At 48.2% G+C, this 18,415-nt stretch overlaps 1 protein-coding gene across 1 annotated transcript in view; it reads right to left on the bottom strand.

Moving 5' to 3' along the window:
- Positions 1 to 3,391: 3,391 nt before the first annotated feature.
- Positions 3,392 to 18,415, bottom strand: part of LOC133339710 (interferon-induced very large GTPase 1-like) — a 29,130-nt gene continuing 14,106 nt past the window's right edge. The window contains exon 3 of the mRNA XM_061547864.1: positions 3,392 to 10,699. Coding sequence (XP_061403848.1) covers positions 3,449 to 10,696 — 7,248 coding nt within the window. The 5' untranslated portion in view covers positions 10,697 to 10,699 and the 3' untranslated portion in view covers positions 3,392 to 3,448. The remainder of the gene's footprint in view (positions 10,700 to 18,415) is intronic.

Raw genomic sequence — 18,415 nt, 5'->3', positions numbered from 1 at the left:
TAAAATAATTATATGAAAAGTCAATCATTTGTGTTGTCTTTGGAAGCGGTTGGCAGTTGTAGAACTTGATCTTTCCTCTCGTCCACCCTTCTGAAGCATCTTCAGCAATGATGCCACTTTTATTCGTTGCTTTTTATGAATCCATCCATGTCGTTTTCTTCATCGCCTTCCATATCCCTTCAAAGTGAGGCATTCCTGCCGCCTGGATTCCAAATAATGCCCAGATGATGAATGTGTTGTTCTACTTATTGATCTCAGCCTATTCGTTGGTATTTATAGGACCTCTGCATTTGTCGTTTTCCTGATCCGGCTTCCACTCAGCATTTACATTTTCAAGTTGTTTGCTTTTGGCCATTGATCTTTATGATATGTTCCACTTAATATGCAGTTTTTTCCTTTGTAAAACCATCTTCATGCTATGCGAATTGTGGTGTTAAAAATAATGTAGACTTTGCAATAACATACAATGGATCTGGAGGAAAGGAAGATGAGTAGGCAGCGTGGACAATATTTGCTAATACGCTTATCTGGATATCATACGGCATATTGACTTCGATACATCAAACGAAGAAATTGTATTGATTGTATGCAAAAGTGTTATTATTTCTTCACATTTACCAACCTGTGCGATTATATGTCCACGTTTGAAAATGTTGTTATCGTCATTATCATCAGTTACTGAACGTTCAGCTTAAAAAAAGCAATGGCACTGCCATAAATACACATTTATATATAAAACAGATTATTTGTGATAATGGGACTTTTTCATAGCACAAACAGAGGTCAGAGATATAGAGTGCATTAGGGTTGAAGACTAAGAATGTGAGTTTTTTGTTTATTTAACTTGTAATGTTGTAGGTGTGCCAATGAAGTATCAACCGATTCCACCTTCATCAGTCTCTTGTGATCTACATGCATGCATTTGATATTTACGTCCTAGGCACGTTGTTGATCATTGTCCAACCTCTCTTAACTTCGACTGTGCCCTAGAAAATGTGGTTAATAAGTTCCTCTGTTGTTATACAGATATTTCACAGCATGCTGCCAACCTTACTGTCAATTGTCTACTTTGTATTATAACATCATTAATCGAATACAAGTTTTAAAATCAATTGGGTCACAATACACATCTCTCCAATATCTGAACCTCAACATGAACATTCAACTAATGTTTTTTCAAATCCCATCAGCGACACGACATTTTGGGAGCACATCATTTCAGCAACATTGATATTGTATGGAGTCATATTGGCTGCCTGTTTGTGTTACTCAGTTTAACACGAATGCCTTTGCGATCAATATCTTCCATAATAGAGTTGTTTTGGGTTAGATCGCGTAAATTTGTGTTACTCTTTGCAAAGAAGTTGCTAAATATTTCTTATGTTGCTGATTTTCTTGACTGGTTCTATTTGAGTTTCCTAACAGTCTCAAGAGCTTTCTTCTATTTCTGTCGAGAAAAAAATAGTTGAATGAATTGCACAGATTTTGACCTTATTTTGTATTTGTTTACATTAGCAGTTTTGACAGGGCTGTTTAGTGGATGATTTATCATTCTTTCGTTGTCTCCATCAGGTCTCTTGGATTTCAAATTCCATGACTAATCACTTCGGCACATGACCCCTTAGTCACCCAGACCTATTTTAACTCCCGAGCCTTGTTAATAACATATTTTGGCCCTTTATTGAAATATTACATGAAATCATCCGTAACTTAATGTAGCGCTAACATTAGTCATGGTGCAAACCTTATTCAAATCATTGCTTAATATTCTGCCTTCATCTGTCGGCTCTGGAGTTTGTCCAAGCGATATTTCGCCTTCGTGCTCTTTTCCCTGAAATTCTTTCTCAGTTTAATTTTGACCATCATCATTATTAAGCCATCGTCACTTCCAATGTCTGCCCAGAGAAATATCCACTCTTCTTAGTTGACTGAAAATGGTTTGACATTCGTGTATCGTCAGTCCAGTAGTGAAATGCACCACAACATGAGTGCTACGTTGATCTTCTTGATGGTTTGTGGGGGTGAATGGTGTTGATCAGTACAATGTTGTTCAAATTAGTAAATTCTATGAGCCTTGTAAACCCAGCTAATTTGTGTGTCCCATGTGGTGCCATTCCAGTCATTGGAAGCATTTATTCACATTATGGATTTACAGTACCCCGAGGCTTGCTGAAATTGTGTTATATTTACTCAGATATGTGTTATTGGTGGGTCTGAACGTATATTTGGAGAGCAAACTAATGAATTGTGCGTTATGGTGATATCATTATTTTAATGGAAAAATGGAATTCAGCAAGACAGAATTGCTGCTGCAAAAGGAAATAAGCATAACAGATGCAGTTACTAGTAAAGATGTTTCAACATTTACTTTCATGTTATATTTGGCAGATATCCATGCTGAAAACAGAATACTTGATAATATTGGAACTTTTCAGCTTTGGAGTTGAATTCAAATGGCCATATGCTATCCCATGGAAATATATTGTTATGCTCATGCTGAAGCAATTTTGTATGAACATAAAAGTCTGAAAGGAACAATCGTGAGAGGCAAAATACCAGTCTTGGGCATTCATTAGAGGGGATGGACAGCTGATTAAAGCTCTAGAAGAGAGTACCCAGGGGAGAAGGCTCTGCCCCATGAAATAGGCGTCCGACACCAACATGAAGAAGAAAGCACAAGGCTGGTGAGTATTTGTGGGAACTTGAAGCACAAACTTACCATTAAAACATGCAATATTGATTTTAGTATTCAATTAAAAATGTTAAAGTAGAAACACAATTTAATATTAAGCACGTAGTTAGCTGATGTTAATTTACCACTTTCATTGACATTTCTATTCTTAATTTTGTATTTACATTTGAAGTGCATCACCAACAGCACGTTTAAACAAAACAAGGGTATAGAGGAATAAACACATTGGAAATGATTGTAGATATTTCTTTATGGATTACTTAAAAAGATGCATATATTTATTTTGCGCAAAAATATTCACGTCTAATGCAGATGATTAGTTTACTATAACATCCACAATGTCTCAAGTTAAATGTATGTACATATGCATGCATGTAACGATTGTTAAATCCCATGACATTTTAGAGATGTTGCTATTTGATGATTAATTGTGTTCGTTGTTATTAATTACATAACAAAATTTAATCTGCAGACTTTGAAACAGAGCCACATATTCATAAGTCAATCTGTAACATAGGATGTTCATTTGTAGTTTTATTAATCAACCTACAGTTTAATCTTGATTTGAAGCTTTTGTGACTGCAGGGATCCATACTCTTTGGTTATTTCGGTAAAGTCACGTAGGTAGAAAAAATAATAGATCACGACGTTTCGATCGCAACGCAAGCAACCGTCATCATCTTTCCTCCACCTGATGACGATTGCTTGCGTTGCGATCGAAACGTCGTGATCTATGATTTTTTCTAACTACGTAACCTACAGTTTCTCTAAATCCTCAATAACATCATGTTCTTCAATACATTCCCAACCTGATGGGATTTTTCCCAGCGCCGCAAATTTTAGGTTATAGCGCTTTTCTAAGTCTGACTTGAACTTGCAGACAAACCATTTCCAATATGGTTGTGTGGTTAAGTCTGGTGTTATGCTCCAACAAGCATATTCTGGCCCGGCTGTACGATAATCCTTACATGGTATTTTTCTGTCTGGAAGCACTAAGCTGTTGTTACTGGCAACTAAACTCGTGCAGATGTCGGTGACAAAGTTATCAGTTTCATGCCACATTCCTCCACTCACTGCCCTGGGGCGGTGAATGGGAACACTGTGGTCTCCGTCATGATTGGACATCGTGTTTGTGCAGATGGCTTTACACAACGGGCACTGCTCCCAGCACCCACATAGCTGCCGAAATAGTATTTCATGAGGTTTGTTCTGAACGTCTTCTAAATCATTTAAGCATGCAGACGAAAATGTATCTTTTAATCTTTGAGCTACGGTTTTCAGTCCTTTTGTTAATTGTTCTTTAAGAAATTCAATATCCGTTATTTCGCTGCAGTCGCCTTTGTCTAAAGTGTGTCTTGGGAGCTTGATGACGTCATCAAGCTGTGTGCAAAATGTATCCAGCCATGAAGATGCATTGTACTTGTTGTCTCGTACCATTTCAGTTGCTTTATTAATTGCCCGAGTAATTGCAGCTGTGGAATCCCCAAGACTTGACTTTAACATCTCGTGAAATATTTCATTATCGTTTTCCTTGCAATACTCTTCTACACATTCCATAATGTATTTCTGAAAGTGTTCTTTTGGATGGTGAATATATTTATCAAATTTTTTAAAATCTTTTTTCTTCGCTAAATCTATGAGAATATAGTTTTCTAATTTTGATCGATTTCCGTTGAATGCCGGAAATGTGGACTTCATTCTGCTTGCAATGTCAATGCAAACTTTATCATAAACTGCCTGTTGAATGGATGCTTTCAGTTTGTTACACAAAAAATCCACAAAAATAGTTGTGGACGTTGCGCCTTGGCAGCGGATTTTGAAGCTGTTGAAGTATTCTTCTTTCTTCCTGCTGAAGTATACTAATGGGTCGTTTTCCCTCTGGAAATTCTCATGCATTTTTTTAAATCGCCCCTTAACCTTTGCTAATATGTGGACAGATAAATCAATTTTGAACTTTTCTGTGAGCTTAAATCTTTCATTGGATTGTGAAAATTGCTGTATGTCTGAATTCATTACCTCTAAAATTTCATATATGTAGGATGGGTTGAAATTAGTTTTATGTTTCTCTTGGGTGGTGATGCATCTATCGACGTTAAATTTTACGTCAGTAATTAGTTCGTTAATTGACTTAGTATCCTTATCTTTGAAATGGTGACTCCTATATCCAAGCCATTTCGCGTTCATCATAATGTGTTCGTGTTGATTAACGTGAAATTCTGTCACTTTATGATAGTTACATATCACTGTTTCTAGGTGTTGAATTTGATTCCCATGAACTTTGTAAAGAAGGTTTTCAATTTCTTGTTTTACATCAAGCTTTAAAGGGCTGGTCATACCGTCTTTTATCACTTTAATCCAATCATTCCAGATTTCATCAAAAGCCCTGTCCCATTCTGCTTCATTTACATTTTTGTCTCTCAATTTTGAAGCCAAATCCTTGCTCTTCATAATAAGCTGATCTTCATAACTTGATCTCTGTAGATCGAGATTTCGTTTTTTGTCTTTTTGAGCCATCAGAGCAGAGTAGTTTTTGAAGGCATCAGACACTAGCTCTTCCTTCACCGTTTCCAATCCTTTTTCGAATTTAACTTTCCATTGAACCAACAATTCTGCATCATCTGCGCTGTTGAAATGTCCTTCTATTTTCTTTTTAATATCCTGATAGTTTGACAAAATTCTTCGTTCAATCTGTGATCGTGACATTATATCTGTATTGTTATCAATGCTGTTATAGAGTTTGTTCTCCTGCTGAAGAACATGACTCCTGAGTTCCCAAGTCCACTTTCCATACATTTCTTCCAGTTTGGTGTAAGCTGCGATCTCTATGGTGTTCTTAAAGCTAAACACGAAGTTTTCTGCGAGCAAAGCCGTCCATAGATCCTTAATGCGTGATTTGAATTCTGATATTTTCAAGACGTTGATTGTTTTTTGTTTTGTCGCATTTGTAAGTAACATTTCTTTAAGGTCTTTAATATTTTGGCAGTAGCTTGGATTTGGCGGAGCCATTGGAGGGTCTCCCTCCCAAAGATGAGCAAAGTAACGGATCTGAGAGTTCACGTCAAACCTGATCACTGCGTCAAATGATGCAACAGCGCACTGCTCCTGGTCTGCAGCCATGCGGGTCATCTCATCGAGTTTCTCCTGAAAGCGTCTCCTTCCCTCCATGTTCTTATTGTGAGCAGTCACATCTCCTACGTTTTGATGGACAAACACACAGCTCGGTGATAACTTCACCTGCCTCATTCTCAGAAACGCCTGCACAGCAATTTGTAGAATGTCTTGCATTTCAGAAGGGTTCTCTCCAAAAATGTTGATCACGGTCATGTTTCCCAGCCCAATCACAAACGTTGCCAGCTGATTGTCATGACTATGTGTTGCATTTGACAGCTCTACAGAACGCAGTCCTTCTGTGTCGACTATCAGCACGAACTCATATCCCAGCTGTTTACTGAACTCTGCCTCCACCTTCACTAACTGCATGTAGGCCCCTCGGGTGCATCTCCCACTGCCAACAGGAAACTGGAGACCAAACATGGCGTTCAGTAGCGTGGACTTCCCACTGCTCTGTATTCCCAGTATTGAGATAACAAACAGCTTCACGTTCCCAATTTTAGCAATGATTTTGTCCAAGATTGAGCTAATCCAAACGAGAGGGACATGTGCAGCATCACCATCCATGAGTTCAAGGGGAAATCCAGAGATCATCATTTCTGCTGCAATCTTGGGCAAAGTAGCCGGGAGTTCGTCACTTGATGGCGGTGTCTGTGAAGCTTCATAGATCTGACCAACTTCCCGAAAAACGTGATCAATTCCAAAGGAAGAGGCTTCAAGTTCTTCTGATATTTTATCCAACTCCAATTGTTTTGTTGCAATGTTAGAACCTTGTTTTTTCAACGCAATTATTGCCGTCCAGGCCTGATGATAAGTAAGATGAAGTTGTGATAGGCGATCTGCAGACATATTATCTAAGTATATGCGTAGCCAATGCAGAAAGTATGTTTTTACTGTGCATGACTTATGGTTCAAAATTTCAATCAATGATCTCATGAAATCGTTAAGAGGAAATGCTTTTTTAAGCTGTGCTTTCCTAATGCGTGTTTTTTCTCCTAAAATATTACTTTTGTATTCCTCAACACTTTGCCCCCCCCTTACCGTCATGCGAGTCAATTCTTTGTCTTTCTTGCACCACGACTGCCACAATTTCCCTTGAAGAGGCAAAAATGTCTCCTTTATGGAACACAGCGGCTTGTCATGTATAAGACTCAGCAAAACTTTCGCTGCTTCCTTTCCCTCTCTACATTGTTTTTCATCTTCATCAACAATGAAGCCATACTGTCTTGCAATAGCTGAGCAAGCTTCGATGTTAATTTTTCTTTTTGAATTTTCTAAAAACGATTTGATTATTGACGTCAATTCATCGATTAACTCAGCCTCATTTCGATTCTCGACAGCAATTTTCACGTTTGTTCCAGATACTCCATTGGAAACTCTTTTTTTGTCAGCACAGAGGCAAATTAGCGGCTTTGGGGAACTCAAACATTCGTCTAAGATACGTTTGCCTTCTTTATTGCGATCACCATCTGACAGTAATATAACATTTATAGACGAAATCTCATGTAAAAATTTCGCCTGTGTTTTGTGTTCTCTTGCATCTCCGTGGAGATTAGTGAATGCTATGCAGTCATTAAATACATCATTGTCCTTCCCACCTGGAAGATACCAGGCGATCTCTGCAACTCCTTTCATTAGTTGACCATCCCTGCTGCTGCCTCGGCAGTGTCTATGAAAGAAAACTCGATGGGTTTGATTTCCGAGCAGAGAGTTCATTATCTGAGATTTCGATGCAGGTGATTCACCAAATCTTACGAAGGACACGAGTGCAGTTTTGGCATCATTGATTGCACAGTTTTTAGATTGCCATTCGTTGGTAGATACATCACGGTATTTCCAGCTCTTTTTAATCTGTCTGAATGACCATATAGGGAATTCTATTTCTGAACGACAAGGATTTGGAACTAAAAGCGGAAGTGCGAACTGGATGAATGAAAGTTTGGTGTAAATGTACTGCCTTACAAAATTGTCTCCACAATGGAAAATTGCCATTTGTAAGTCCATAGGGTGAATTTGGGTTTCAGTGTGTGTCCTAGGCCCATCGCTGTTATTTATTACATCATCATCATCATCATTAGAAAAAAAGCTATCACTATTAGGGCTTTTATTTGTATTCGTGGACTGAGATAAGTTGTTTAATTTGCCTTGGTTTTGATTTTCACACTGAAAACTAACACATCTTGCTCGATAGTCAATCATCGTCAGTTTTTGCAGGTAAGAAAGAGCAAGTTCTTGTTCTGTACATCTATCAGGGTTAGTTTGAATTGGAGACCCGTTGATAACACATACATCACTTGTGTGTAATTCTTTGGGGTAGTATTTTATCAGTGAGAGTCTTTCAAGCAGATTCATGAACTTTTCATCATCATCATCATCATCATTTATTCGTGGTTGAATAGATGGTTTATTTTGTAATTCTTCTTGCCTTGAATATGTGTCCTCTTTCCATCCCCCCTGGGAAAATATTCCTGCATTTTGCATCCTACATTCTTTCTTTGAACTACATGTTTGTTCTTTGAAAGTTCCAGCAATAATGGATTCCAGCATCATATCAAGTTTATTCCAGTCAGTTGGCCCTATTTCACTGCATTTAATCACATGGGAAACTTCAACACACATTGTTTCTTCGACCTGGGATCTCATGAAATCGAACTGTTTTCGCTTTTCGGCAAGAGTCCTTGCATTAGACAAACCTGTCCGTAACACGTATGCCTGAGCTCTGGATTTGTCTTGTAGCATCAGTCTTGAGTACTCTCCGTAAGCTGACTCTAGTGCACGTTGAAGATGATCAATGTTGTCGTAATCCAGGGGATGCTGAAATCGTTTTTCCTTTACACAGTAGCCAACAGCAGAAGCAACTGAAATGATGAGTAGCTTTTGTTCGATGAGTTTTGATCTTTTCAGTGATTTACAGAATGAATTAAATGCATGTGTGATTTCTTTGTTTCTTTTTTCATGTATTTCTGAATAAGTTGGTGAAAAGTCAACTTTCAAATGTTCTTCTGCTTTTGATAAGATGTTCACGAGATCTTTAAAGTCAGATAATTGAGTAGGGACTCCTTCAGACTCATTCAGCCACTGCATAATGGAGGCGAATTGTGGGAAACTGTCAACGTCACAGCTGTTTGGCTCCATAATAGACCGCATAAGCTTTGTGATTTTCACCGTTTTGGCAGGTGCTGTAACAAGCTTTGACAACAATGATTGGAGGGCTGGGTGAGATAAACAGGTGTTTATCCAAGTTAAATTGCTTTTTGTTTCATCATATAACGTTTGTTTCAAATCAAGTATCTTTTTTAAATTATTTTCCATGTCGGATTCTTGCCAATGTTTAATGTCTTGCATCACTGACCTGGCTTTAGCGTTAGCAGAGACCAATATATCTTTAAGACAAAAATCTGGATTTTGGTTTGTCAAAAGTGTGTATGCCTCCTTGAGCCTGCTAGCTATCAAGGTATTTTGAAAATCATCCTTGTGGTTAAACTTGACAATGTCCCACACTGGAACCAACGATGTGCCTAGATCAATGACAGACCACGTCTTGGTGTTGGATACAATGTCGGTTTTCCATTGTTGAAGAGAACAAAGGCCAGGTGATCCACCTATTGTACTTACGGAAAATGTCACCTTACTAAGAAGTGTAGCATTGTATTTTTCAGAAAATTCCGTTGTAAATTCGGATGCCATCATGCTCACACCACCTGCACTACCACTGCTATTGTAGGCAGAAGTGGAATACATTTCCACTGCCTCCGAAAGCATATTTCTGCATTCCTTTTCCTCATCTGAGCTGATTCCCTTTGCTGATGCTTTCCACTTAAATATCCCACCAAAGTGGACAGGGCCCGTATGGGCATGAGAGCCAAAGTTCTCAACAAAACTTCTTAACCTGTTTCTTAGCACATGCGTTTTAAAAAAATCCTTGGCGGTTTTTAAAGTGTTTTCAACGCTTTGTAATTCCTCCAACGCCTCATCAGAGAGCTTGAGTTGATTAAAGTCAAGACTTCCTGAAGCAAGTGGTAAGTACAGGTATTTGGCGCTATGAATGCAGGTATCCGTGGGCTTTTCTTGTTGCTTTTTTACATTGTGTAATGCCTTGCTATGCCGTGAGTTGATTTCTTTCTTCAAGGCCTGTAGGAAACCTTCTTCTGTGGTTATGGTATTGAATCCCATTATTTCCACTGCTGTCTCAAATATGTTTTCCTCTTCAGATGATGAAAACTCTTGTAGCTTTATCATCGGCTGATGTACTGGCCCAGCAAGATCAAACGACATTGGGATGTTTAAGAGTTTGCCTCTTTTCTTTAGCCTATCCTTTATTTGACCAGTTCGATACACCCCCTCCAAAGCAAGTCCATTAGATGCATTTTGTAAAAGACTTAGACGTGAAATAGTCCCACGTAAAGTTGAAATGTCTGCTAAATTTAACTGCTTTAGAGAAGTGTTTGCCATATCATTGGAATGGCTGCTATCACACAATGGGGTTTCTTTTGCTCCTTTCAATTTCATTTGCTGCTCTGTCTCAGTCTCTATGTTGGCCTCACCACTGTAAATTAATCTTCTCTGATGGATTTGTTCTGGATGCTGCTTTGTTGGTGCATCTTGCTTCTGTTTATTTCCAATTGGCTCACATTGTTGTGATTGTTTTAAAACAACTTCATTGCCCGATATTCCCACTAACTTACACAATGCCTTTTTCTCCCATGAATGCCGGCAATGTGGTTCTATGATTTCAAATTCTTCAGGGCCAAAATATTGCAATGCTTGTACATTGGTGATTTCCAAAATATCTCGTAGTTTCGGAATCCAAAAAGTTGTTTTAAGACCTAAGTCTCTAAGTACTTTGGCAAGCTCATCCTCAGCTTTTATGTCGTGTTCCTCCTCTTCAGACATAGCCTTGAATACACACATAGACATCGTCCTTAATTAGTAATACAACATTTAACAATAATACAAATCAATGTATAATTCAGTTGAATATTGAATGTTGTTTTTAATCATAGCATAACAAATATTCAGACGAATAACCAAAGTTCATCACCTATTTAAATGTCAAACATCTGTGAGAAATTTTAAATAAAGAATATGAATATTAAATAAAGTATTTCCTTATACCTACCATGCTTATCTACGTTTTAACAATACCAATTAAATGTAAACAATTGATTAAGCCATTGCTTGTTGAAATTTGGAATATAACAGTACGGAATTAATTCCTTTAACGGGCCCAATTTTTTAAAGAGACTAATGGGAAGTGTTTTAACTTACCATGCTATAACAAGCAGCACTTCAGCCATGGCACCATAGCTAATGGATCAATACTGCCCAGCTCCTGTGTTCAAGCTCCACACGTGGTTCTCATGCCACTTGGCCCGAAACTCTTTTCCTCAAAAAACTACTTTCCAATTGAGAACGTTTTTGGCTGCATGTCATTTCCCAATGCAAATGGTGATAAAAGTCGGTCTTTATCCAATGCAACACGGCCCCTAGAGGTAGTAGTAAAGGGTGTACTGGGGTGGGGCCAACGTCATGTATATGTAGAGGAGTAGTGGAGAGTGGTGGCGTCGTGTGCGCTGTCAGGTGCGGTGAGCTCACGGGACGTGGGGTCGCACGCGCTGGGCAGTGCACGTGACATCACCCCTTCGAGGGTATATAAGGGAGACCCCGTAACGTAAGCGGGGTCACTGGAGGAACGGGGATAGTGGAAGGGGTAAAGAGGGAACCAGGGATAGTGATAAGTGTTAATAAACCCTGGCGGAAGCCCCTAACTCAACCTCCGTCTCCGAGTACCTCCGTCTACGATACAACAACTGGCGTCAGAAGTTTACACCGTCGCCAACATGTATAAAGCGGGCGCACGGCGTAGGAACCCACCGGCACATGACTTGGAGGGTGCCGAAGGCGGAGAGGAGGCTCCAGCAGTGACCCCGGAGCCCGGGACCCCGGTGACGGTTCCCGTGGAGACGAGCGGGCCGGAGCGGGAGGAGTCGGCTGCGGGGAGTGCCAGCTCACCGCCGCCGCCAGAGACGGAGAGCGTCCCCGCAGCTCTGCTGCAGCAGCTCCTGCAGGCGGTGGGGCAGCTGACCGCCAGGTTGGCCGAGGTGGAGGCGCGGACGCAGCCAACCGCCCCGCACGCGGGACGGGAGCAACTGTCAACTGCCAACGTTGAAAGCGCCGCAGTTTTCCCAGCGACCGCTCCACCGGAAATGGCCGCCATGTTGGCTGCGACGCAATCCGCGGCGGCCATGTTGGCTCGGGAGCCATATGCGGCCGCTGCTACGGCTGCCATGGCGACCGCGACGCCGCGTCTCTCCACCGACGCGGCCGGGATTTCTCGGCACGCCGCTCCTGCGAGACCAGCCGCCGGCGACGACGCGGCTCTACATCAAGCTGCACCCGCCGGGGGGGCCCCAGCGACCGCTCCACCGGAAATGGCCGCCATGTTGGCTGCGACGCAATCCGCGGCGGCCATGTTGGCTCGGGAGCCATATGCGGCCGCTGCTACGGCTGCCATGGCGACCGCGACGCCGCGTCTCTCCACCGACGCGGCCGGGATTTCTCGGCACGCCGCTCCTGCGAGACCAGCCGCCGGCGACGACGCGGCTCTACATCAAGCGGCGCCCGCCGGGGGGGCCCAGGGTAAGTACGCGCGTGCCGTCCTCGCCGGGCCGCCGGGGTGGGCAGCGGCGGCTGCTGCTGCCCCGTACATCGCTGTGCCGCCGGAATGGGCCGCGGGTGCTGCCGCGGCTCAACCTGTCGCTGCGCTCACGGGGCCGGACACCGGCGATGCCGCGGCTCTGCACCTCGCCGTGCCTGCGTCCCTTCTCATGGATGACGCCGCAGCTGCGTGTTATTCTGCCGCGTCTTCGGCGTGGCCCATGGAGGCTGCAACGCCGTGGCGCCTCGCCGCGTCGCGAGAGGTTGCCGCGGCTGCGGCCGCTGTCCCGCACCTCGCTGCGCCGGCGGGGAGGGCCGCGGGGGCCACCGCGGCTCCGTGTTTTACCGCCGCGTCTTCGTCGTGGCCCGGGGAGGCCGCAACGCCGTGGTGCCTCGCCGCATCGCGAGAGGTTGCCGCGGCTGCGGCCGCTGTCCCGCACCTCGCTGCGCCGGCGGGGTGGGCCGCGGGGGCCGCTGCAGGCCCGAATTACACCGCCGCGTCTTCGGCGTGGCCCGTTGAGGCTGCAACGCCGTGGTCCCTCGCCGCGTCGCGGGACGACGCCGTGGCTTCGTACGCCGCCGCTGACCGGTGGGTCGCGAAAGCGCAGGTGCCTTCACACTTCGCTGCGTCTACGGCGTGGCCCATGGGGGCCGCAACTCAGCCACAATTCGCTGCGCCTACGGCGTGGCCCATGGGGGCCGCAACTCAGCCACAATTCGCTGCGCCTACGGCGTGGCCCAAGGGGGCCGCAACTCAGCCACAATTCGCTGCGTCTACGGCGTGGCCCATGGGGGCCGCAACTCAGCCACAATTCGCTGCGCCTACGACGTGGCCCATGGGGGCCGCAACTCAGCCACAATTCGCTGCGCCTACGGCGTGGCCCATGGGGGCCGCAACTCAGCCACAATTCGCTGCGCCTACGACGTGGCCCATGGGGGCCGCAGCACCACCGCACCTTTCCGCGCACCCTTACGCGTCTTCGGCGTGGCCCGCGGGAGCCGCAATGCTGCCACCGCCGCAACACGTCGCGTCCGCTGGGTGGCCCGCAGGTGCCGCTTGGCTTCCACACCTCGCGGCGCCGCGCGGCCAATGGCAGCGCAGGTTACCCGACGTTGCGCCGTTTGTCGCGCAAGGGGGCGACTGGTCGGCCTTCCAGGACCGGTTCGACGCGGCATACATGTCGGTCGGCTGGTCCATGAAGGAGGCCTTGCCGGCGCTTCCGACCTGCTTGGACGAAAGGGCTCTGCAGGCCTTCAAGTCCATCCATCCGGCCAATCGGGCTACACTCCCGGCGGCCTATATCCAAATGGCCAACGTTTTTGAGCCGCCGTCCACCGCGCAGCTAAAGTTTTCATTGCGGCGGCGGGAGGAGGGGGAACTGCCGCTGGCCTTCCGCTGCTCGCTCCTGGCCCTGGCGCAGGCTGCATACCCTGACCTGTACGGCAGGGCACTTGATTCTATGGCCTTGGGGAAGCTGCTTGACCTGGCAAGGGAGCTAGGAATTGCTCTGTCGATCAACAATGATCGGCAGATCACATCCTTGGCGGTCGCAGAAAACATTCAGGCGCACCTCTCCCTCCGCCAACGGCCTCAGATGGCGGCGTGTGCAGGGATCCTGGCGCCGGACGGGGGGGACACCCTCGCGGCCCTGGCGATGCCCGATCGTCGAGGAAGGGGGACGGGTGGTCGCCGTCCGGAGCAGCGGGGGCGGCCGGGACCTTCCCGTCCACAGGAGGCGGACACGGTGGCCTGCTTCCGCTGTGGTCAGCGGGGCCACATTGAGCGGGGCTGCCGGAATGCCCCGGGGGCCTTTGGAAAAGGGACTCCACCTTCTCCCAGACCCTCCTTGGCATCGGGTTCGGGGCCCCAGGCGAGTCGCGACGCATCATCTGCGCGGCCGCTCCCTTCACCTCATGCATCTAGCGGGGCTAGGGCCCATCGTCATGGGGTTGTCCTCGAAGGGTCGGGTGCACCATCGTCATCACCCCCTCAATGGCCCAGACAGACCCGCCACTGGGATGCGCTTGCGCATAGGATGGTGGCGGCAGCTGCCGGCTCCTCAGCGGTGGCAGGATATGTGCAAGGGGTGCACGTTCGCCTCCTGGTGGATACGGGGGCGTCGGCCACCATTATTTCTGAGGCCATTTTTGGGCTGCTACCCCGCAGCGTGGGTCCATTAAGGCCGGTTCGCGGGGCTTGTGTCGCCGCGAACGGCGGCAGTTTGGGCATCCTGGGCCACGTTGTAGCGTCGGTTCGGGTTGACGAGATTGAGTTGGCCGGGCCGATTTTGGTCTCCAGGACCTTGGCAGTGCCATGCCTCTTGGGGACCGACTTTTTGTCTAGGATGCCCATCCGAATTCTCGTTGACCAGGGCTGTGTGGAAATGCCGTCAGGGAGGTGGCTGCAATTCCTACAATCACCTACCGTCCTGTCTCCCTTGGTCGCCGGTGTACGGGCCTTGAATAAAGTGCCGGTGACCGTACCACCGGCGTCACAAATCCTGATACCCCTTAGGTTGCGCAAACCGCTCGAAATGGGCTCCACGGAGACGGGTATCCTCCTGTCCCCGTCAAGCTACTTTTCAAGGACGAAGGGGTTGGTGGGCGCCTTGACAGCCGTGTCGGGGGGCCAGGACCTTTTTTTGCAGGTCCTCAATTCGGGACCCTTGCCGGTCATAGTCCCGGCCGGCGCCGTCCTGGCACACGCAACCCCGGCTCCTCCACCCGAGAGCGCTGCCCCGGATGGAGGGGTCGTGGCGGGCGTGATGCGCACGGGGGACCCCGACGCATCATGGATCGCCACGTTGTGCGACGAGAATGCCTCGTTGTCCTTCGGGGAACGTCGGCAACTCCGCGACCTCATCGAACGGTTCACCGATGTGTTCAGCCAAAGTAAGTTTGATCTGGGTCGCACTACTCTTTTGGACCACCACATAGACACGGGCGACGCGGCCCCCATTCGACTTAATTCCCACCGCTTTAGCCCAGCGGAAAAAGATCATGTCCGCTCGGCTGTCGAGGAAATGTTGGCGGCGGACATCATCTCCCCATCTACTAGCCCTTGGGGTGCCCCCATTGTGCTAGTCAAGAAACGGGACGGGAGTCTCCGGTTCTGCGTCGATTTTCGTAGATTGAACAAGATCTCGGTGGCTGATGCATATCCATTGCCTCGCATGGATGATTCCTTGGACGCCCTCTCGGGCGCGCGGTTCTTTTCGACTTTAGATTTGCTCTCCGGCTTCTGGCAATTGCCACTGGATGAGGCCTCTAGACCCAAAACAGCGTTCCGCACGCCCCAGGGGTTGTTCGAGTTCAATCGGCTTCCTATGGGTCTCCATTCGGCCCCGGCCACCTTCCAGCGTCTCATGGAGATGGTCTTGGCGGGGCTGCAGTGGGAGTCTTGTCTAATCTACTTGGATGACGTTATTGTTTTTGGCCGTACGTTTGGCGAGCACTTGCAACGCCTTGAGGCGGTGTTCGTCAAAGTGCGTGCTGCTGGCTTGAAATTCAAACCCCAGAAATGCCACTTGCTACAACCATCGGTGAGGTATTTGGGACACATTGTTAGCACGTCAGGTGTCGCCACGGACCCGGATAAAACGGCTTGTGTCCGGACGTGGCCGACTCCCACATCTGTCGCGGAGGTGCGTAGCTTCGTTGGATTCGCATCGTACTATCGCCGGTTTGTCCGCGATTTTGCGACAATTGCGAAGCCACTGCACGCCCTTTCCGCCAAAGGACAAAGGTTTCACTGGGGCGCGGAGGAGGAGGCGGCTTTTGCGGCGCTTCGCACGGCCTTGGCGGATGCGCCGCCCTTGGGGTACCCGGATTTTACGAAACCCTTCCTGCTCGATACCGATGCCAGCGACACGGGAATTGGGGCTGTCCTGGCCCAGGTGGTCGACGGGGTTGAGAGGGTGGTAGCCTATGGCAGTCGCGTTCTGTCCTCGACGGAACAGCGATATTGTGTGACCCGGAGGGAGCTTTTGGCCATAGTTTATTTTGTTCAGTTGTATAGACCATATTTGTACGGTAGGCTGTTTACGGTCCGAACCGACCACGCGGCCCTGCAATATTCGCTGAAGATTAGTCAGCCCTCGGGTCAGCTGTCTCGCTGGCTCGAAGTGCTCCAGGATTACCCTTTTGATGTAATCCATAGGAAGGGGACACAGCATGGAAATGCGGACGGTTTATCCCGATTGCCGGCAGGCGGCGGGTGTGCTTGCGCCCTGGGCTCTAGCCGTTGCAAGGCCCCAGGGGACGCCGCGGCCCAGTTGGTCGCGTCGGCCGAGGCGGACACCCCTCCAGGTGCGGCGTCGACCGCAGATTTCGGCCTTGGACTTCCCCGGGAGGTATGGTCCGGCTTGCAGATGGAGGATTCCTCTCTGCTGAAGCTACGGCGCCGTGTCGGACATAACGCCCGGAGCTTAGCTTCGTCGGCTGCCCCGGCGATCGCCGTGCATGACGGACTACTCATGCGTTGGGATGCCCAATTGGAACGCTATTGTGTGGTTGTGCCCACTAGCCTGCGTGGTAAATTAACCCGAGCCATTCACGAGAAGCTTATGCACCTTGGCTACCACAAGACCTTATTGACCCTTAAGCGGGACTATTACTGGCCGGGTGTTGAGGGTGACGTAGCACTGATTTTGAAGGGTTGCCACGACTGCGCGCGGAGGAAGGCCCCAGTTGTCCAGGACCGGGCCCCGCTGCAGTCCATCCGGGTTTCTCGCGTTAATGAGCTCGTGGCGCTCGACATTTTGGGGCCATTCCCTGCATCCCAACGGGGCCACAAATACCTCTTGGTGGGCGTTGAGTACCTCACACGTTGGCCCATGGCATGGCCTTTGGTCGATCAGTTGGCCTCTTCTATCACCGAGGCCTTCGTCCAGGGATACGTGTTTGACAAGGGCGCGCCGGAACAATTGTTGACTGACCAGGGGCGGAATTTCTCGTCTAGGTTGCTCAAGGAGGTGTGTGACCTCCTTGGCACCAAGAAAATCCGCACCTCGCCCTACCACCCCCAGTCAGATGGGATGGTAGAGCGCTTGAACCGCACCCTTACGTCCATGCTGTGCCACCAGGTGAACACGTCCCAGTCAGACTGGGACCTGTTCGTCCCGGGGGTCTTGGCGGCGTATCGGTTGGCCCCTCATGCCTCCACGGGATTTTCGCCTTTTTATTTAATGTACGGTAGGGAACCGGAGCCCCCGGTGCACGTCCAGATGGACGTTGGCTCCTCCAAGAAGGGGTCGTCGGTGCCGACCCCTTTGAAGGTCGCACTTGACCGGCTGCGCGAGGCGCGACAGGCCGCTGCCGAGAATTCCGCAAGCCGGCAGGCGGCTAATGAGCGGCTGCCAAAACACCAGGCAGCTGGCCTCCCGTGGGTAGCGGGTCAAAAAGCGTGGCTGCATTGTCCCCAGGTCCCCGTTGGCACATCGGCCAAATTGCATCGCCCTTGGCAGGGACCCGTGGAGGTTGTGGAGGTCCGCCGGCCGCAATGCGTCCGGATTCGATTCGGTCGCAGGCAGTGGATAGTGCACCCGTCCCGGCTCAAACGTTATGTTCCATCTACCCTGGGGGATCCACCCCCAATTCCGGAGCGGCCGGCTGATGATGTATCCGGCGTGCCTGACCGGCCGGGTCTCGTTGACGGAGGTGACGTCCGACCTGTGTGTGTGCCCCCAGGCCCCTCCCGAGTGAGGCCAACAGAGACCCCCCAGGCACCGGAGGCCACGGCGGTGGGCCTGTTGCCCGCTGACGGCCCACCTGCACGGGTGGCGGACACCGCACGAGGGAGCGGGCCAGCAGCGCATACCCGCTCGAGGGGGGTGCGGCTCCGGTGACGGCCCTGATGGCCGTTCAGCGGGCCTAGCCCCTGGCGCCCGTTCGGCGCTATCCGGCGGATGAGGCCTTCGGGCTCTATTTGTTTTGTTTTTTTGTTGTTACTGTTCT

Source organism: Lethenteron reissneri, unplaced genomic scaffold (genome assembly GCF_015708825.2).
Source record: "Lethenteron reissneri isolate LAM-NWPU_2019-01 unplaced genomic scaffold, ASM1570882v1 scaffold_213, whole genome shotgun sequence".
NCBI lineage: Eukaryota > Metazoa > Chordata > Hyperoartia > Petromyzontiformes > Petromyzontidae > Lethenteron > Lethenteron reissneri.
Note: the sequence above shows the minus strand (reverse complement) of the source record. Positions and strands in the feature narration are given on the sequence as shown.